This window comes from Chiloscyllium punctatum, chromosome 2, assembly GCF_047496795.1.
Source record: "Chiloscyllium punctatum isolate Juve2018m chromosome 2, sChiPun1.3, whole genome shotgun sequence".
Classification (NCBI taxonomy): domain Eukaryota; kingdom Metazoa; phylum Chordata; class Chondrichthyes; order Orectolobiformes; family Hemiscylliidae; genus Chiloscyllium; species Chiloscyllium punctatum.
In genome coordinates, this window is record NC_092740.1 from 125,749,372 (window position 1) to 125,772,291 (window position 22,920).

General features: G+C 37.7%; 1 protein-coding gene across 1 annotated transcript in view; it reads right to left on the reverse strand.

The window, feature by feature from the left end:
* Window positions 1–22,920, reverse strand: part of elp1 (elongator acetyltransferase complex subunit 1) — a 68,784-nt gene that overhangs the window by 42,211 nt on the left and 3,653 nt on the right. Inside the window, exons 3-13 of the mRNA XM_072588144.1 lie at window positions 21,892–22,044; window positions 20,680–20,761; window positions 18,578–18,658; window positions 17,335–17,420; window positions 16,726–16,825; window positions 14,650–14,740; window positions 10,201–10,324; window positions 8,808–8,901; window positions 6,618–6,848; window positions 4,911–5,081; window positions 3,031–3,130 (exon numbers count right to left, since the gene is read on the reverse strand). Of these exons, the coding sequence (XP_072444245.1) occupies window positions 3,031–3,130; window positions 4,911–5,081; window positions 6,618–6,848; window positions 8,808–8,901; window positions 10,201–10,324; window positions 14,650–14,740; window positions 16,726–16,825; window positions 17,335–17,420; window positions 18,578–18,658; window positions 20,680–20,761; window positions 21,892–22,044 (1,313 nt within the window). The remainder of the gene's footprint in view (window positions 1–3,030; window positions 3,131–4,910; window positions 5,082–6,617; window positions 6,849–8,807; window positions 8,902–10,200; window positions 10,325–14,649; window positions 14,741–16,725; window positions 16,826–17,334; window positions 17,421–18,577; window positions 18,659–20,679; window positions 20,762–21,891; window positions 22,045–22,920) is intronic.

A 22,920-nucleotide genomic window follows, 5' to 3' on the forward strand; every position in this document is an offset into this window, starting at 1 on the left:
GAGTTAGTATGCAAAACTTACAATGATAGTATTATTTCAATATATATTTTCTATTTATACTGTTTTTTGGTGATAATACATTGTCACATTCTGTTACATTCTTAATGCACTGTAGCAGATTTACAAATGCCTTACTTACAAAAATTCATATTTACAAACGTGGTCCCATTTATGGATTTAAAATGTAAAGATCTGATATCCAAACATTTCCTGTACAACAGCTGCTTTACATTGTCCTGAACTGTGCTCTGACTTGTAAATAAATTTACATGCCAGAATGGAACCCATTCGCAACCCATGGAAAAGCCTATGTAATTTGCAACATACGTACTCTGAAATGCTCAGCGAAACTCACAATGTGGATTAGCTTGTGGAGTAGCAAACCTGAGGTTGTTTTGCAAGCCTAAGATTACACTTCTCTAGAGGCTTACACGAGTTACTGTTTGTGAGGTCTGGTCAATTGTTATATTTAGTTGTGGTGGGCTGTCTCTCTTGCACGGTGCTAGGTTATGTAGGATATGTTGCTAATTTGGAGAAAGTGAGGACTGCAGATGCTGGAGATCAGAGTCGAAAAGGGTGGCGCTGGAAAAGCACAGCAAGTCAGGCAGCATCTGAGGTTTTCCAGTGGCACACCTTTCAACTGTGTTGCTAATGTGCTAAACAATAGCTGTTAGAAGCTTGATATTCAATGCACCATGTATAAAATCATGCTAATTAATCATAGTGCCACTACTTAGGAGTCAGAATTTGCAATCATGAAATGATACAGCACAGCAGGAGACTAATGATCCCATTGTGCCTGGGTCAGTAAGTTCAGGAACTTAACAGCAGGAGTAAACCATTCAGTTGGATTGTGGATGGTCCACAATGTAGCTTTATTTACTTTGTTTTCACAGCTCTTAGTAACTTTGCCCATCAAAAATCTATCAATCTCAGATCTGAGATTTTCAACTGACCTCCAGCCACAACAGCTTTTTGGTTGAGAGTGTTGCAAATTTCCAATACTCACTGCACAAAGAAGTACTTCCTGATATCAGCCCTGAATGACCGAGCTATAACTTTAAAGTTAAGTGCCCTCTTATTCTAGATTGCCTGAATGGGGAAACCAGTTTCTCTCTGTCCACTCAAACAAATCTTTTTATATGTTTAAATTAAAACACCCCTTAATCTTCTGCAGTTATTTGAATAGAGGTTTCATCAAACAACCTGCTCTCATAAGTTAAGCTCTCAGCACTACTGCATTGTGGTTTAGCAAACAAGGGCAGGACTTAATGGTAGGGCCTTGTGTTGTCGACCAGAGAAATCAAGGGCTTCAGGTACATAGTTCTTTCAAAGTTGGATCACAAGTAGACAGGGTGGGAAGGCATTCAGCATGTCTGTCTTCATTGCTCAGACCACTGAGTATAGAGTTGCGTGTGTCATGTTAAGATTGTACAGGACATTGGTGAGGTCACGTCTGGAGTACAGTGTATAATTCTGGTCACCCTGCTGAGGAAAGGTATTAATAAATTGGAGAGGGTTCAGAAAAGATTTACCAGAATGTTGCTGGGACTAGAGGATTTCAGTTATAAGGAGAAGTAGGATCAGCTGGGACTTTTTCAGTAGAGCGTAGAAGGTTGAGGTTTATAAAATCATAAGGGCATAGATAAGGTGAACAGCAAAGGTCTTTTCCCAAGAGTGGGAGGATTCAAAGCTAGGAAGCATACTTTTAAGGTGCGAGGAGAAAGATTTAAAAGGGACATGAGAAGCAACTTTTTCACATAGAGGGTGGTTTATATACAAAGAACAAACCAGCACTGGAACAGGCCCTTCAGCGATCCAAGCCTGCACTTTTGCCATTCCATACTAAAACAGTCTTCACTTACAGGATCCGCATCCCTCTATGCATGTGTTCGTTCAGGTGCTTCTTGAATGCTGTTGTTGTGTCTGTTTTCACCACCTCCTCTGGCAGCACATTCCAGGCATTTACCACCCTTTGTGAGGAACATGCCTCACACATCTCTTTTAAACTTCCTCACCTCACATCTTGAACCTTTGTCCCCTAGTAATAGATCCTTCCACCCTGAGACAAAGCTTCCTACTTTCTACACTATCCATACCATTCACAATCTTATAAACTTCTATCTGAAGCCCCCTCAACCTCCTGCGTTCCCCACTGAAAACAAATCCAGTCTATCCAACCTTTCTCCGAAGCTAAAATCCCCCATACCAGACAACATACTGGTAAACCTTTTCTGTACCCTCTCCAAAGCATCCACATCCTTGGTAGTGTGGCGACCAGAACTGTATGCAAATGTGGAATGAATTGCCAGAGGAAGTGTAGATGTAGGTATAGTTGCAACATTTAAAAGACATTTGGATATATACATGAATAGGAAAGGTTTGGAAGAATATGAGCCAAACACCGGTAAATGGGATTAGTTTAGTTTGGAAACCTGATCAGCATGGATGAGTTGAATCAAAGGATCTGTTTTTGTGCTGTATGACTCTATGACTCTACTGGTATCATCTGGCAGGAAAAGCTTCTCTTTGAAGTTCAGTATAGAGCACGTTAACCTAGTTTATATATAACAACAAAAACTTGAATTTATATATAACACCTTCGATGTAGTAACATGCCCAAGGCACTTCAAAGCGATACTGTTTATAAAAGAAAATTGACACTGACCTTCACACAAAAGATAATAAATTGACTTTAAAAGGAGGATCTCAAAGGTGACAGCAGCAGAGAGGTTAAAGCAGGGTATTCCACAGCTCAAGGATTAGGTACTGAAAGCAGTAGAGTAATTAAAATTGGGGATCTGCATTATCAATGAACCTCTCAAGAAAAACAGTGGGAGTTTTAAATCACTGTTCTTCAATAATGAACAAAAAGAAAACCTTCCACACCCACATAAGGAAAGTAGCTTTCACATGTACTTACTAGTGGGCACCTTAACAGTAGCATTTATAAAGTCTGAGATCAAGTTCATATTGCACAAGAGGTTTATGAAAGTACAGGGACAAAGAATACTACCAACATAAACTGACCTGTACGTTTTTACCCTTTTCAGCGTTCTGGTGCATATCTTTGATCCACTTTCACCAACAGCATCAATTTTAACTGCAGAATCATGATTCACACCATCACCTGCACATGTAAAGAAAAAATACAAATCACTGAAAATTCATTAAATAATACAAAAAAAATATTTTGTTTGTTGAAAACAATATACATTTTTATAAGGTTATGGTTTCATAATTTCAGAATATCTCAGATCACTTCACAGGCAACAAGATACTTCTGAATTGTTATCACTGTTGAAATGTAGCATCCAGTTTACAAGCTCCCTCCAACAGCCAGCTGACAATGACCAGATGATCTATTTTAGTGTGTTAGTTAAGGGATAAATACCTGTAGGACAACTCCTGGTCCTTTTTTGACCAATGCCAAAGGATGTTTTACGAAAGCAGCTTAAGATCTCATTCAAAAGACTACGCCTCTAACAGCAGCTCCTCATCAAAATGCCAGCCTACAGCACGTTATCAAGAATCTTAACAAGGGCTTGAATACAAGCAATTTCTTTTGACTCAGCAATTAACATTACCATGGGTTAAGCCATATCAATTATTGTCATGTTTGATTTAATAATGGATAGACATAAACAGAATTTTCTTTGGAGCTTGCTGGTTGATGACTACTGCAGCTAGCAAAAACAGTGTGAACAAAAAAATTAATTATGAATTTATAGAGTTCAAATTATTACTCTTTTAAAAGAAACCTCTATACTAAAAATATATAGTGCAGAATTTGAATGTTTGCCATTAGCAAAGTTGTAAACGCTTTGCATGAAATGCAGGATAACTTGCACTTGCTAGCTGTGAAGCTCAAATCCTTGAAACGATTTACTGTGAACAAAACTCCTTAGTTTCTTGTCCAGAATTCTCCCTTTCATGGAAGATTTAACAATAAACAATAAAAGCGGTTTTTCCAGATGAACAGGCAGCAACAGAAAATCTCTTAAATCAGTCTTCATGGGTATGCACAGGTAATTAACCATCTTAGATTAGATACTTGGATTGCAAAGGTAATCTTAATTTAGTTGTTTGCTTGTAAATCTTGAATTTATCTTTAAGTGGATTAATTCCACCAACAATTATTTTTAGATGCAGTAACAATTTTAAATAAACATGTCATGACAGTGTAACTTTTACTATAATCCATGATTAAGAAGTCATTCTAAAAGTATACATATATAGTTAATGCCTCAAAATTCCATACATAAAAAAATCTTTAGAATTCTCCAGAATTTGTAATTGCAGAATTTCATGTACAGAGATCGGTTAATTCAAGTGAGTTATCTCTATTACACCATACATTTTATTCTGAAATATCTTTAATAAAACAAACATATAAAATTCATGGGAGCGAAAGCATCTTACTTTAGGACCAAGTAGGACCAGTAGTAAAGCTAAATTGCTGTACTGATTTAAAATCAGTTGAGAATTTAAGTCAGCAATAACTCAACTGAATAAATTTAACCTTCCCGAGAATGAAGTAATGGAACTGTAGCATAAACATATAAAATGGAATATTTGCAAATGGGTTGAAACTTTGTTACTTATGTTAATGCCTTTGTAAGTTCAGAATTAACATATACATGTATAAAGCTTTATTGGTTTGCTTTTTCGCTGTAACTTTAATATAAAAACCACCATGTTAATCAACTGCAGAAATTAAACATATGATCTATGGAGCCTGGTTTCACTCTGGGGCTTACCTTGTCAGCTATTACCATCAACTTGGATCATAACAGAATTAGTAGACTTCCATACATCACCAGGATACTCATGATTACACAATTACAAGTTCTATGCTTGATTCACAATTGTTACGGTAAGACAGTTGGCCACTATCCAATGACACTCACCAGCCTCAAAGACTGAAATATAGTTATCTGCTGTCAAGACTGCAAAATCATTGCTCCTTTGTGGGTCTGAAGAGAACATTATCTGATTCATAGGGCAAGGCAGGTGCAATTGATATGCAGACATTGGCGGAGGCACCACTGCTTGGCGAAAAGGTGTCACTAGTACGTTATCTGTCAATGTCAAGAAAAAAAAATTACTTAAATCAAACAAAATACAAATTAAAAGCTCTACTGGTTGTGTCATCATTGAAAACTGATATTGTGCATGATTCAAATAGGAAACATTAATCTAAGACATCTTCATTGATGTTGTACCAGGAAATATTCTTTGTTTGAAAGAAATATACTTCTGCACACATAAACTGTGATGATACATCATCAATTATCCATTGGTTTCAAAATTATTTTGGCATACAAAAAGCATTACACAAGTGAAAAGTCAAAGTACTGCAGGTGTTAGAAATTTGAAATTAAAAAAAAATCAAAATGCTGGAAATAGGTCAATCAGCATCCAACATAAGGTTGTCGACTTGAAATGCCACCTCTGTTTCTCACTAATGTACAAGTGTAAGGTATTTCGAGTTTCAATTTGAAACCTGTTGCATTACTGGGGCTAATATTAGAAATAATTTCTAAGAGATGTGCTGAGAAAACTGTAAATCTGTACACAATATCTCCTGAAATACAAGTAAAACAAAGGGAAATATTAAAAACTGCAATTAAATAAACAACGTCATTCAAGAACTCATGGCATGCTAAAATACCAAAGTACTTTCGATACCGAATCAATGTTGTAACGTTGGAAACACATCAGCCAGTTTGCACAAAGCAAGCTAGCACAAACAGCAATGAGACATTCAGACAGCAGGGAGAAACCTCTCTCATATTTTCCATTTCTTTGCCAAAGCTGCCATTGTTATAGGCTGGTTCCACAGACTCTAGTATTTTTGAGACTGCACCTAAAAGGTCATTCCACACATGCAAGTTAATAAAGTGAACATAAATCAGTTATTTAACTGTCAACGCATTACAATTATGTTTGAATGCTGTCCTTTCCTACAGTGACATGAGAATTTACTAGAATGGGATGCAAAAAGCCTGCTGCAATTTTACTGTTTCTATGTGCTGGAAAAAAAACTGCTGCTATTCTAGCATTACTTCAGCTAATTTTTGCAGTAAACCTCAGACATTTTTATCAAAAGAATCCTATCAAAAACAAAACAAGCCAGGGCTGGAGAGGTAAAGGACATGAAACATTTTCATGCATTGAATTGTGATTTGCAATGTGCTGCCTCAAAAGTCACTGGAATCAGGTACAATCTTAACTTTGAAAAAGATAGTTTAGATACATACATAAAAAAGAACAATTTGAAGGCCATCAGGTGAAGTCCCAAGTGCACAGCTCTTTTCAAAAAACTAAAAGCCTCAAAAGCTAAGCTAACCCCCTCTGAGCTGTTTAATTGTACTATCCGCTGCAACTTAATTATATATATAATAAATAGTTTTGAAGGCAATTGCTTGATTCAATTCCCTTTTGAATGGCTGGGTGAAAACATGTACTTGACAGTATCGATTTTAGTGGAAATAGATATTTTCACTTATAAAAGTTGCACAATTTAAAAATACAAAAGGTTAGTTTTGACATTTACATACTTCAAATGCTAAATGTTACAGACTAACAATTCTCAGGCTCAAAGTTTTTTTTACCTCCATTAATCACAGCTACATTAGCAAGGTCACTGCTGTCTTCTCCTGTACTTCGATTGGTGGTCCAATGCCAATTATAGGACTGGTAAAGCCACCCACTGCGGAGGATGTGCAGTCGATAGGGACGTTCAGAATCCCACATTAGGGATACAATCTGTTCCACCTGAGTGCAACCGAAATGCAGACTCTGCTTCAGGTACCAGTGGTAGTTTCCCACTGTCCACAACTGAACTGCAAGACAACAACAATAAAAAAATTGCAAGCATTACTTTAGTCACCAAGGATACAATTGCTATCATCTCCAATTATTAACTGTTCACTTATTTTCTTTTTTGAAAAAAGATCTTCTGTCCCACGTGGGTACTTGTATGCAAGCAGCTGAAGGACAGAACATGAACCATAAAGTAGGTTCACTATCACTCAATGTGAATTTGGAGGCAGGGTTGACTTGGTTATAGGTTTGTGACATTCACAAGTGTCCCATACCTTCTTTCACCCCCAATCAGCAATGATCAATAATTCTCGGATGAGTTAACACAAGAATTCTTGGGACATAGTTAAGAGAACAAGGACATGGCAGAGACATTCGATAAATATTTTGTATCATTCTTTACATTCAAAGATTCTACGAATGTCCCACTAATATTAAAGAATATGGGGGGGGAATTAAGTAGCATCACCATACGTAAAGTAGTTTTGACAAACTAATGGGGCTAAAGAACGATAAGTCCCCTGGTCTTGATGACTTGCATTCTAGGATCCTAAAAGAGGTAGCTGAAGACATAGTGGATGTGTTTGTTGTAATTGCCCAAGATCTTTAGATTCTGGAGATGTACCAGAAGATCTGAAAACTGCCACACATTTTTAAAAAGGGAGGAAAATAAAAATAGGTAATTAAGGCTGATTAACCTAACATCTATTGCTCAAAAATACTGGCATCAATTATTAAGAAAATACAATCATAGAATCATATTAAGAAAGTAATAGCATTACGTTCGGAAAAATCATAATCTAATCGAGCAGAGTCAGCACTGCTTCATGAAAGGGAAATCATGTCTGAATACTCTATTAGAGGTTTTCAAGGAAGTCTTGAGAATTCCTTAGATGGTAGGGAACCAGATGATGTGTTGTACTCAGGCCTCCAGAAGGCGTTCAACAAGCTAACTCACAAAAAGTTAAGTCATTAAAAAAAAGCCTATGGCATTGGAAGTAGCATATTGACATGGACAGAAAAGGGGCTTAATGGGATAAATACTGAGAGGATGATTTCCCTGATGGGAGAGTCGAGGACCAGAAGGTATAGTCTCAGAATTCAGGGATGCCTGAATTAAGAATGGGATGAGGAAGAATTTTTCTTTCAGATTGCTGAGAGTTTTTGTAACTCCTTGCCATAGGGAATTGTGGAGGTAGCGTTCTTGTGAAAATTTAAATCTGAGATGGATAGATTCTTAATCAGTAGTGGAACCAAGGGTTATGGGGAAAGGGCAGGAGTGTCAGATGGATAAGACACAAGTCAGAGCAGGCTCAAGGGGCCTGAATGGCCTACTCCTGTCCCTATTTTATATTGTCTTGTGGTCTTATAAAAATGGAATCATATCAATTAATCCAAATTTACCATTCATTTAATGAAAACCCACTGTTGATACCACAATCTGTCATAAGGTTTATAAATGCTCAAAGTTATGAGGGGTTTTGATACAATGTACATCGAGAAACTGTTTATATGATAGGTAACCAGAAGACACTAACAAAAGAACCAGAGGCGTGTGAAGGAAGAAGTATTTCTATGTAGCTAGTTATAGTGACCTGAAAAGTATTGCCTGAAAGGGCTGGATAGATACAGATTTTACAGTAAATTTTACAAAATAATTGAATAAATAATTGAAAACAAAAACACATTGCAAGACTGTGGTGAAACTGTAGGACTAATTGGAAGGATCTTTCAAAGAGCTGGCACAGACATGATAGTCACAGTGGTCTGTTCCTGAGTTGTGTGATTGTAAACCATACTTATGATAACATCAGACGTTTGTCCCAGCTTGGTATTTTTAGGCAGTAAATTTTCTGACATATTGCAAAGCATAGAGAACAAAAGCTCTTGTTCAAATTAACATTTCGTTTGGATGCAGGATGTCAGATAGGAACGAAAGAAAAAACAAGCTCCAGACAGTCTGGAAGATAACTTATTACCGTATGTATTTTGACGGTCATCCTTATCTGATTCCAAATCCTCCAGCCAAACCGCTAGGACAGTAGAGTCACTGTTCCATAACAGCTCATTTACCTAATTAACAGTAAAAATCAAGTTCATCAGGATCATACAGAACACTGCAGGTGGATTACTTCCAAACAAAATCAGAAAATCTACAGTTTAGGAATATAACCACGCTTTCAATTCACCAGCTTTTAATCCAAGTCAATTATCCAAACCAGTCAGAAACTGAAGAGTAGGTTAGATAAGATGTACCAACCACTGATGATAACCTGGCATGCAAAACATGAAGAATCCAAATGTAATCTCAAACAAATAAATTATAAACTTTCAAAAGTTTTAGTGAGTATTATATAGAATATGCAGCACAGGAACAAAAGAATTATGCTGCACTCAAGGCTTTGGCAAATCCTTCTATTCCTTTCTTGTATACTTATTTAGCTTTATCAGAGATTAACCACTCCCTCTGGTTATGCGTTTCAAATTATCATCACTGTCTGGATAAAGAAACTTCTCCTGAATTTCTGATTGGATTTAATAACAAGTATGTTGAAATTATGACGTTTTACATGCCACAAGAGGAGGCATTATCTACTTATCTACTCTACCATTACTTTTGAGATGTGTGTTAGATTCACTTTTCTAGACAAACTCCACCCCCTCAACAAGCATTTTCAATTATTAGATTGTTGTACCCATATGACTGTTGCATTGTAAATCATTTGGCACTTTCTCCGATGCTTTTACATCCTTTCTATAATTGGAGACCAGAATTCTACACAGTACTTGTCCTAACCAAGTTCTATACAAGTTTAACATAACTACTGTTTATGATTTTTAGTCCTCTTTATGTTTCCTGTTTACATATTTTGGATTACATTTTTGCTACTTTGAATGAGTTGTTAATTTGTGCTTCTGTGCTTTTACTATCATTACTGTGCAAGTAGTAGAATGGTCTCCACTTCACTAAAATTTACATGTAAAAAGCAATTCTTTTGCCATTTGTTAATTCATTCATCAAGTTTGTTAACATACTTATATTTTGCTGCAGTTTTCCTCAATATGGACTACATGCTTACAAAGAATAATGTTTCCTTGTTAGCACTTTCAATCTCAGTAGGATGCAGACAGTAATAGAATTAGTGTTTTATATGTCAGCTACAGTAGGAAACAATATTTAGAGTTCACAGTATCGTAAAGCAACCCTCCCTGCACATGGGTGGACATGGGGAGGAGTGGTCTTTCAAATGAGCATTAAGCCAACTTAGGCCATTAAGCCCATAGTCAATTCTAAAGAATGACCATCTGGGCAAAGTACCAGTGGAAGGGAGAGAAAAATTCAAGAGGGAGAAAGGAAGCTTCAATACTTGCCTTAACTTGGTCTTTATGAAAAGGAAGTGAAAACTCTCCATGTAGTAAACCATTTCGTTCGAAGAACACAACATTATGTTTGTTAAGCTTTCGTTGTGTGGATGCAATCAGATTTCCTGATGGTCTAGGAATGGAATATTGCAAATATCATGACCATGGAAAATTGAGACTTCTTACGGATATACAACTTACTTGCATTAAAAATAGAACACACATCCCCAACAATCACCCGTTCAACCTAATCACAGAATGATAGTAGTGCACAACCCTAATTGTGGAAATTGTGTGGCTCTGATCAACAGCTAGAATGTCTCTAAGTTTTATGTCATGGGGTAAACCCTCCTGCTTAATTTAAACCAGCAACACAGAAAAGATTTATCCCTTGCAGTAATCTGTGAAAATTCAAGAAGCCAAGAACTAGTTAAATTAAAGGTTACAACTTTATTGCTTAATGTATAACAACAATTGACAAGTCCTTCCTCTAACCTATCTTTTACTTTCCCTTCTATAATACTAGTCCGATAATTGGGGGTGGGGGGGTGGATGTTAAGATTTACCAAAACTCAACTTTTCAAAAACCAGCCAGATGTCAAATCTTTTTCTTCTTCTTAGGTTCTTCTGCTTCACAGATCACGGATTAATAAAGGTACCTTTAAGAGAGCTATTCTCCGGACAGTCAGCAGATGTTGTTTCCTTGGCAGTTCTCCCCACAAATGTTCAATTTTCCCCGGTCTTTTACAATCCTTTGCAGGGTGTCATTGGCTTTTAAGATTGTCAATACATAATATTCAAACTTGATTGGAATTTGGTATTTTTCAGGTTATAATTTGAACTGGTTTTGTCATTTCCAGGCAACCAGCTAATCTAGCTTTCGATCAAGTGTTACATTGTTACCTTATTCAGAACATTTAGTGCTGTGTCAGGTCATTCTGCTAGCTTCTAACTCTCATAAAGGTACAGTACACCCACATCTTCACTAAGGAATAGATGTCGATTGTCCTAGACTAAACATATCAGACCAAGGAGTTCAGAACGTGGAGGTCACTGTTCAATGAGAACATGCTTTGTGCTAACACCAGTCCAATAATAATGCACTAACATTTACACAAGAGCATTTACTTAAGAAATAGGAAGAGAAAGCCATTCAGCCCTTGAACTCGTTCCTCAAAGGGATCTTAGCTTGTCCTGTGCTCCAACATTATTTTCTTTCACTTTCCTTGTTTCCCTTGATGTTTTTATCAGTAAAGGTTCCCCATCATCTCAATCCTAAATTAAGTTTAAATCTACAGCCTTTGACTGAACTGCAGGATTAATGCACTGAGCCAAAGTCACATCCAATTTTTAACAAGTGGCTTTGAAAGAAATTTAAACACAGCAAACACATTATGGTGCAGTGCTCTGGAAAACTAAGTCATGGTACACCAAAGCAACGGTTATTCATCTATCTTCATTTAAGTCAAGTTTCCAATCTCAGTAAAACAGCCTGTATCTCTATAGCACCTCAAGATGGCCCAAAGCACTTACAGCCAATGAAGTAACTTTGTTTTAAAAAGTATGGTCACTGTCAAAAGGTAGAAAATGCAACATCCAAGTTGTGAAGGGAATATCCCACAAACAACAGTGAAATAATAGCCAGATCAACTGTTTTAAAGTTACTAAATGATGAAAATTCACCACAATAAGGTAGAACTCCCTTATTCCTCTTTAAAATAATTTATAGTGATCTAAGAGGGAAGACTGGCCTTTGTTTAAAAGTTTAGCTGCAAGCCAGTACCTCAAAAGTGTAGCACCTCTTTAGCACTGAACTAGGAGATTCAGCCTGGATTATACAATGGTGTTTCTGGACCAGGACTTGAATCTACAGTCTTCTAACTCAGAAGTCAGAGTTGGGTAACAGATAGTGCCATTTTGTTAATTTCACCATGACAGCTGTTATGAATTCAGTTCACAAACTTACAACTAGATAACAACTAGTTTTGATCTTTGACTGTCTTGTTGGTTTCTGTAAAAATACCACTAGAGAAGGAAATGTACCAAACTTTACCCATTCTGGCCTTCATGCAACTCTGGACCACGACAACAAGATTGATTCTTAACTGCCCTCTGAATGGGTAAGCCACCCATTTGAAGGGCGTTTAAGGATGGACAACAAATGCTGTCCTTCCCAGTGAAGCCTACATCCATGAGAATTAAGAAACACCTGAGCCATTGCATACACTGCAGTGTCAGAATAAGCCACATACATTTTAAACTTGAAGGGATGAAATGGAAAGATTTATAGGACAAAGGCAGGGGAGTGGCCAGTAGGTAAACTGTTTCTTCAGAGGACCAGCACAAACACAACAGACCAAATGGCCTCCTTCAATGCAGCAACTATTGTATGATCCTATAAGCATGTCACAGAAAGAGAAGCCACCTCAGTGTCCCATCTGTGAGCTTGTAATAGAGAAAAACTGCCAGAAACCTGAGAGGGAATTGCTGAACAACGCTTTCAACAGGACTATGTTTCAAAGAAAAACAAAAGATGCCAGAGATAAAATTAGAGAACTATAAACACCATTCTTGGGTTGTTGCAAAGTTCTGATGGATGAATTTTTCACGAGGAATATTTTCTATAAGACAAAAACTTGATAAATGCTATGAGGTGGAATTTGTTTGATATGGCACCTCATGGCATGACCTTTTTGTTAGATGTTTCCTATATCTTCAGCTTGAAAATGATATTGTCCAGCAACTTGCTGTGCATGTTGATAAATACATGGTGGGGGATACAAGGCATCTAGGATTTGAGTGAATGAAGGGACGAACTGTCCAAACAGCTTAACTAATAAATTTTAAAATTTAATACATAAACAGAGCAATTACGGGAAGGAAACATGGTGAATTAGCATCAAATCATGTATGGAAATCCAAATAAAGTAAGGATTAGAAATATTGGATTACGAGCACAAAATATTTTAAAATGTTTCAATATCTGTAAAGTTTCCACATTGTAAATTATGGTACAGGGATGATGTTGTGGCAATCCAAAGTTTGCCTCTGAGTAAGAAGCAATTGACAGTCATCGCATGGTTAAAAAAAACTTGTACACCTACTGTTAATTACTAGAATTGTGTGGCATGTTCAAATAATCAAAATGGCTACAGCAAAGGAGAAAGCTACCACTGTATTTGCACTGGACCTCTAGAAGAGCGAGTTCCCATGTGCCACTCCATTGCTTTTAGCCTCTAAACCTGGATTTCTTTCTTTTTCAGATAATAATCTGATTCCCTTTTGAAAGCCTTAATTCATCTTTTGCCTCCATCACATTCTCAAGCTGGGCATTCCAGGTCCTAAACACGCATCACTTGAAAACAAAATCCCCATGTTGCCATCGCTTCTTTTGTCAAATACCCTAGATCAGTTCCATCTGGTTCTAACCCTTCTACAAATAGGAACAGTTCCTTGTCTACTCTGTCCAAACCTCTTAAGTTTTTAAATATTTCAATCAAATCTCTCCTCAATGTGTTTTTTTTTTAAAATGTTTTTAATCCTCAAAATAGTCAAACTGCTTCTTTAAAAATTTCCTGTAATTTCTTTACTATAGTATCCAAAACCAAAATGTGTTCTGATCTATCAATTGGATTACCCTATATGTTGTACAGTAATGTGATTATGATTACATTGCTGCTGCTATCAACATGCCACGCTCAAAATAACTTCCTACATTAGAGCAGTGAAAAAAAATTCAGAAGTATTTTTTGTCTGTAATTTGGAATATCCAGAGGGCCAGTAGGGGTTTCTTAAAGCAATATATTTACAAAAATTCTGATTCTGTAAGATAACTTCTACCAGTACTGTTTCCAATTTTTTAATCCATGAAAAATGAACACAAGCAGACATAGGAAGGTGTGTCTTCCACTTCCAGTATACAATAGGCAGCTACTGAGGCTCACTCCATGAGTTCATTTTGACAAGGTTTCCTTTAGACTGCAATTCAGTCCTGAATGATAATAATAAAGGGAGCACTTATGATGGTAATTCACCTTTTCCTTGAATTTGAATTCAATTTTCTTCTTTTTTATAATAGGCTATAGGTGACAAATATGCGATGTGATAATGTGTAGACTTTCCACTCTGGAGTGATAAATGGGCTTTAACGTGCAAAGTTCTTAACAATGGCAGGGAGGTTAAGGGCAAGTAAATTCAGCAAGCTCTCTACAGAAATTCCATCTGTATGCAACAAGTAGTGTCAAAATGTAAATGGAAACTCACAACTCAGTGTAACTTGTGCTTGTCTGAACTTGCTGGGTGACTTGTATAGTGATAATAGTGTGTTGTTAGCACAGAGTCCCATTTCACAGCAAGTTACTTTCCAAATTGCATGAATCAAGTGAAGGCAAATGCACAAACTAATACTTATAAATTTCCAAACAAACAGTAGGACGCAATGTGATTTAAGTTACTCACTTCCAACACAGGACCTGTTCAAGACCACTAACAGACTCACTGGTTGACTGAAGCACACATTCTCTGTTCCATACTCTCAGCTTTCTGGATCCTGGAGGAAGAAATTTGTATTGAAATTAGATCAGATATGTAGAAATTAGGAAAATACAAGCGCTTTTGTACGTAAGTTTGGAAAAATGAAAAGTTGAGAAACAAAGACAAAAATAATTTCTCAGTATCCAGCAGAGTAAATATATTAAAGCTTGTTCAAAACTGATTAGTGTATCTTCTAATGAGTGAAGTTCAGTGCAATGAAAATATAGACATATCTAAGCTAAAGACATTTTCCTTCCCTAATCAGGGCAGGTAAAATCAGTCTAAATATTACACTTTTGCAAGGATTTGCTAAAATTCACAATGAATATTACTATTTAAAAACAAACATACTGTTTCAAAGATTATGTGACAATCTTCAATTCTAAAATTTGTTTCGCGGGGTACCATGAGTTTCAACTGCTACCCATAGGACACTACAGGAAAATGGTACATCTAAGGGAAAATTATCAGCTCCTAACCTGACTCCACAAAAAAATTTTCAACAATAACATGTTTTCTGTTTGACCAGCTAGTTATTCGATATTATGTTGAAAAGTTGTCAATTCCATTTACCTCAAAGGTAATGGATAACTTTGCCTTGTAGGAACAGGTCCCATTTTCCAATACCAGGGAATTTTAATCTATGCTGACACATCCGATACTTAGGGGTTCTCAGCTTTATGCAGAGATATTTTTGCAGATTATTTAATTTACATCATGCCAAATACAAACCAGTGATTGGTTTCCCACTCGGTACAGCTAGGATCACTATCCCCTTTACAGTTTTGGACAAAAGGTTATCTGGGGTTGCATGGGAAAAAGTTCAACCTGCTTGGACACAAATTAATCTCACATCATGGTTTTTAACCTCAGAGGGGTTGGAAGTCTACTCCTTGCACAAGATTTAATGGTTTGAGTAGCCACCTTCTGTGTTGTCATGAATCTATAATACTCTGCAGAAAGAAACCAATATTACAGCACAGACATGCTTCCCCTCGAGCCACATTTCCTACCCCGGGATAACTTAACCCTCTGATTTCCTTCAGTGAACCAACTGGCTAGGCAATTATTAAAAGTAGCTCAGTGTACTGCCAATCTTCCTGTTCAGAATTTAATTATCCAATCTGCCAAGATGGGATGTATTGATTCCAAATTTTCATCACTTGGTGTGTCTTCGTGGATTCAACAGAACCTAGCTGCTCTGCCTACCACCTTAACCACGTAAAGTGGCACTCGTTTGTCTTCAGACAATCAACAAGGATGTGAGTCTGTATTAGGTGAACAGCAGATAGGTAAAGCTAAAACAATTAGTATAAAATGAGCACACATGACACAGTAAGGATGCTGATCACATCCCACTGAGTAATAGTACCACTCATGAGAAGATGCTGACCTTAATGGAATTATACAGACATCAACCAAGGAAACATTCCCATGCCTGACTTTCAGATCAATCTGGCCAGTAGCAGCCCTGGATTTCAGAGTTTAATCATCAACAAGAGCATACATCAGAATGGAGCATGGGCATACATGGGAAGACTTTGTTTAGCAGCCAGCTTGATGTTGTAGACATCTACATCCAATGTCATGCACCAGGCATATCCATCATGATTGATTAACTTATTCCATCACTTGAATGATTTTGAACTGGTCTCACACATGTACAAATTATGAAAGTACCTCATGCTTCTATACATAGTTTAAGAAAAATTAGAAGAAGGTGAAAAACCACCTTAGGACTCTGGAAGGTTGGTATAGATCACAGCCCGCATTATCTCGAATTATTTCTTTTTTTTAATATATAAAGTCCATCTCATAACTTGGACTCAAATCTCTCAAATGGGTTGGAAGTAGCCCAAACCTTGCAAGACAACATAGAAGCAATATTTGTGCACAGACATGCAGTATTATAAAGAAGTCTAATTGCAATGTAATCTAGAAACAGTGCAAGTCATTCACTTGCTCTTTGTTCAAATGTCAAAACTGAAGTTAGATACTAACCAGACACAGGACAAATGGCATTGATTGCAAACAGCTGCCCATCTCCTCGCCAGGTCACACGCGATCTCCGATCATCCCAAGGAAATGCTGGCTGAATTTCCTAGTAAAGAGAAGAAATTTCATGATCAGAACTATAGCATATTTCTGAAGGCAATATATACTATTCCAAACACATGAAGGAATAGTTAAAGTTCTCTACCTTGACTGTTCAAAGCAGTGAATAGCTGAGACATTCAGAGCAGTCAATGTCCAAGTTTGACACCCAGGCTGTCCTGAGTTGAAATTGGGAGTTGAGAGTAGCAGTGCAGTGCTTCCCCCCACCGCCCCCCCCACCCCCCCCACCCCCCCCCACCCCTAAGATAGAACAGGAAAACATGTTCAACCCCCAGCTAAACAAACTAAATAGTTCACAGCAATTAACTCAGTTGAACATGAACTGTACAAGAGACATGGAAACTAGGTGCAAGAGTAGGCGATTCGACCCTTTGAACCTGTTCCATCATTTAATACGATAATGGTTAATCCTCCATCCCATATTCCCACTTTTCTCCTTACATCCCTTTATGTGTAGACAAAAGACTAGGTATAAAAATTCAGCATAAAACTTACTGTTGGCTTACGACGAGCTGCTTCCTTACCCTCTGTGCCATGGAACTGTGTTTCCTTCTTACCCCAACCGACAGTGATAAATTCTCCTTTAGAGTAAGACAATTTATAGGTACATATTATATAAAACTGCTGGAAGTAAGACATTATAATTTTATTTTTCTGTTAAGTTTTAAAAACAAAGCTAAGATAAAGGTATTGATTATCTCTCACTCTGTTACATTCTTTTATTTGCCAGATACCACACTTTTGCAGAAGAGAAAAGCAGAGGGGGTCTTTGAGTCTCCACTAAGGTCTGAAAGAGCTACTTGAAAGTTCGGCCCAGTAATCTGGAATTATTCTCCCTTTTGAAGTTGGCTGTAGAATCTATACTAAAGTTAGGTAACAAGAATGATTCTTGTCATGATTGTCACTGAATTATCTTAGAGAACAGAAGGAGGACATTCAGACCAATAGACTCGTGCCATATAAAGTGTGAAGGTGTGCACTGTGTCTTTGGCTTGGTTTTCCAGAGTGGCATTGACTTAAAAGGGGATTTGATCAAAACATGCAAATGTTCTTGTGTATTGGCACAAGGAGAGTCATGGGATAGAAGCAGTGAAGTTGGATTTGCTGACATTTTACTTTTCCTTGGAATAACCTGTGGGACAGCATCTTGGATGTGACAGCAAGAACTGAATGTGAGCTCTTCAGGAAGGCATTTGAAGCTGTTGTAGAACAATGAAATCACTGCAGAAGAAAGTAAAGATTTTAAGAAATAGCCCATAGATCACGTTTAAGGGATCAGAAAGAAATTTTTGACCTTTCCTGAATTGTCTATGGCTCTCCTTCTTGACTTCCTCAAGAGATGAAGGGAGAAAGGGGGATGGGTTCAGTAAGAATCAGGGTGGATTAACATTAGCATGATAGCCCTTCCTTACCCTGTGTACACATCAAAATCAAATTCTGATCTTAACCTGTACAGAATTATTGCATAGTAAAACAGTGGGTAACAATGATGTAAAAATAATATTTGTAAATTAGAGTGAATTTGTGACAGGATGTAGAACAAATCTGAACAGGTTGTTGCAAACCTTCTTCTAACTCAACAGTTTGAATGTAGTTCAGTTTATTCTGACAGAAATGTGCTCTTTTATTATTCACAAAATCTTAGCACAGTACATACAAATAACTGGGTGTTCATTTGGAATTTTATTTAAAAAGATAGGTGTTAAAATGTACTTGTGAAACAAGAGAGCTCACTCACCTTCACCAAAGCTATCTTGGTGGATTTTGACTTCAGTAATTGGATCAAAGTCTTTGGTCATCATTATTATGGTCTCCTGCCCTACAAAAGCAATAAATTTAACTTGGTGCTCTGGTCTTTTGCCAGAATAAGATACATAGTTAAAACAATGTTTCCACTTCACTTGCTGCTTTGTAACAGAAATACTCAACACAATAATGCTTTCTGAAGACGAGGTTTTGCTTCTAAGAACTGAATGAACCAGATTTGAATTGTCATATGTATTTGTTTGTGTTTTTGCTACCGTTGCAGTGGAAGTATCTCACTCCAGGAACATTATTTCACGCAACATATGTGTTGGGTTGTATTTTTAACTGCAAATCATTTTTACACTTGTCAAAAGGTGTTTCAATCAGACTGCATCTTTGGTTTGATTTTATGGAGAGGCATAGACTTAAAGGGAACATGCAAATGAATGGAATATTCTTGTGCATTGGTGCAAGGAATGTCATGGGATAGAAGCTGAATATGGATATGCAGCCTTTTATTTTTCTTGGAACAACTTGTGGAATGGCATCCTGGACGTGGTAATGAGGACTGACATACTTCTACAATTTTTACTCTTTTCTTTCATCATACAGGAATATGATACTGCAGTATCCCTTTGGTCCCTAACCTTTCCAATATACAGAGTGAGCGGTCCCAACTTTGAAAGGCTGTTGAAATGTAAAAGGCACCCTAAGCAAGACCAATTGTATCCTCACACAACATTCTCTCACATGTATGCAAATCTCAGGAGAGGGGAGATTATGGGGTCAGAAATCTGGCTGAACCTTTCCTTAGCCCTGGAGAGGCTAAGGCACAAAAACAACAGCAGCATCTTCTTGACATTGCAGATTTACCACTGGGAAGGAGGGACAAAGAGTTGAAGAAGTTAAGGATCATTCTCTGATGTTACTAACTTATTGCTGGAGATGGTTAAAGGTGCCCGAGGCCTCCCCATCCCTCCTGCAACAGCAAACTCCACTGGCTACACAGCAGAAATAAAGGTTAAGCTTGTAGGAGCAAGATAATGGTGAGACCAGATAGTTACAGATACAATAAGTTCATACAGAATTACTTGGGTTTTATAGAACTTGCTTGTGGGGCTGGCCACCAAGGTAAAGTTGGGATAAGTTCTATTTTTTCTGGAACCCACGTTGGTCACATACCCAAATAATCAAAGTAGCTAGCACAGACTAGTCAGCAATTCAGGAGGAATTCTAGCGCCTTACAAATACAAGATCTTTCATTATGCAGCTAGACCTTAAAAATCAATTGTGTTAACGTACATTCACTGGCCTTTCACCCCAAGAAAGAGAGATGGGCACGAATTAAAACCTTTGTCTTGTCCTCTTCACATCTTCACACCTCACCGCAACATCTCACACCTTGACTGATCCCACAACTTCTGAGGTATCTGCACTCTTCCAAGTCTGGCTTTTTTACACATCGTCAGTATTAATTATTCTACCACTGGCAACCTTGCCTTCAGATACATAGACTCCAAGCTCTGGAATCCTCTCCCTAAACCTTTCCTAAATCCACCCAAATGAGAACAGGGATCAAACCATATGCTATTGGCACAATCTAATGCACTGGCCATCCAGCTAACTAAGGACAACAGCAGCCCCTCCCCCACTCAACCTGAGAATCTTGACTTACGGTAGCTACATGCACATTTACATAAATGTAGCCTGGAGCAAAATATAACAATAGAAGCTTCAATGTCCTTTCCATCACATGGCTGACTAGGAATCTCTCCCACTCTTACCATATGCCGTTGACATATATTGGAAGGATTTTCCAGGAAGGGTATTAACCTGTTTGACCATGTTATGAATGCACCTTCTTTGGCCACCATGGCCTGAGGCGTGATTTAAACCTGGACCTTCTGGCTCAGATGCAGGAACACAATGCACTGCACCACAAGATCTCCCTAACCAGTCTTTACAGAGAAGGAAAAGAGACGTAGATCTATCATAGGATATTACAGGAGCAGCATTGTCATTCACGACATATATTTGCAAAATTTTCAAAAAAGCTATTTGTTTAATCCTATTCCCCTTCAGATCAACACATACCTGTGGTGAGCACAACAAGTTCCTGGTCTGGACTCCAGCTCATCCCAGTCAGCCCACTGTCAACACTGCCAACACATTCCAGCTAGAGGAAATGACAGAAACTTACAATTAACTACAACACTTCTGTAACTATATCATTATATACTTTCTCACCCCCTTTAATGTCTGCTCCAGAACCACATTTTGACCCAAAGCCCTGAGCATGAGAATCCAGTTGCTCCTCAACTTCTTAAGATTCTGAGTTCATACAAAACTATGTTGCCTGCATCCCATCTCGCACCAAGTACTGGGAGATGGTGATATATTGGCAATGTTACAGTGCTAGTAATCCAAAATCCCAGGGTAATGTGCTGAGAACAGGAGTTTGAATCCCACCAGGGCAGATGGCGATACAATATGGAATAAAAAGCTAGCCTAATAGCAAACATAAGAATCACCATTGATTGTTGTTTAAAAAAAAGCCATTCTGGTTCACTCATGTACTTCAGGGAAGGAAATCTATTATCCTTACCAGGTTGGCCCTACAGCTATGTGGTTGACTCTTAACTGCTCTCTGGGTAATTACAGATAAGCATTAATGCTGGTCCAGCCAACGACATCTACATCCCATGAATGTATAAAAAATGTTTGTTGCTCCAGCATCTGCGTGCTTATTAATACTCATCTGACAAGGTCATGGCTTTACAACTGTCAGCTTATTTTCTAAATGACTCCAAGGGCTTGCCACTCCCTGTTTCTTGAACCTGCTCTGGTCCCCTCCAACCAAGATCTCTGTATGCCTACAATTCTAACTTATTGTAGATTCCTCATTTTAATTACTCCACCATTGGCAACCATGTTTTAGATGTACTGGCCCTAATTTCTGAAATTTCCTCCCTAAATGTCTTCACCCCTCCCTTTCTCTTGCACCTCCTTTAAGATGCTGTTTAAAACTTTGACCAAGTTTTTGGTCACTTGTCCACTTGTGTGGCACAGTGTCAAATTTAATTTGTCAATACTCCTCTGGAACAGTTTGGAATGTTTTATTATGTCTAAGGTGCGACATAAATGAAAGTTATTGCTGTTGATTCTTTACGGTTGCTTGGCACCTTTCATTTTTAAGAAATATAAGCCATCATCTGACCAGCTTCACATTGCTAAAAAGCATGTTTATAAATAAAGATATTTATCAGATAATATTTATTTCACTAAGACCATCACATTAAGTTTTACCTGATTTGAGTTTAGATTATAAAGTATAACATCCCCTGATCCAGTAGCTACACACACAGATTCCTGGTCTGGAAGGTCCTCAATACCAACAATACACCCAGTGCCATCTTTAGGGAGAAATGCTTCTTCAACCAGGGATACTTTTCTGACTACCTGTAGGGGGAGAAAGGAAAGAAATGAATCAAAGTCTTCTTGAATAAACTTTTAAATTTAAGGCTGATTCACTTACTCAACACTCAATAAAAGCACACTAAAACTTGTAAATATCAAAGATCCTATGTTACTTGACATCAGTTGCCTCTTTTACAGGAATGCTTATTTTCAAAACAGTCGTTGCCGTCATCATTTTAAAAAACCAAAATCAACATATGAAAAGTACTTTACTCAATGGACTTCAGTAAGGCATTCAACAAGGTTCCTCATGGAAGACTGGTTAGCAAGGTAAAATCACATGGAATACAGGGAGAACAAGCCACTTTGGTACAGAACTGGCTCAAAGGTAGAAGACAGAGGGTGGTGGTGGAGGGTTGCTTTCCAGACTGGAGGCTTGTGACCAGTGCTGTGTCCACTGCTTTTTGTCATTTATACAAATGATTTGGATGCAAACAAAGGAGGAACGGTGAGTAAGTTTACAGATGACACCAAATTTGGAGGTATAGTAGACATCAAAGAAGGTTGCCTCAGAATACAACGGGATCTTGATCAGATGGGTCAATGGGCTGTGGCGTGGCAGATTGAGTTCAATTTAGATAAATGTGAGGTGCTGCATTTTGGAAAAACAAATCAGGGCAGATTTTAATGGTAAGGTTCTGGGAGTGTTGCTGAACAAAAGAGACCTTGGAGTTCAGGTTCATAGTTCCTTGGAAGTGGAGTCATAGGTAGATAGGATAGTGAAGAAGGCATTGGTATGCTTTCCTTTATTAGTCAGGAGTATAGGAGTTGGGGGGTCATGTTGCAGCTGTACAGGACATTGGTTGAGCCACTTTTGGAATACTGCTTGCAATTCTGGTCTTCCTGCTGTAGAAAGGA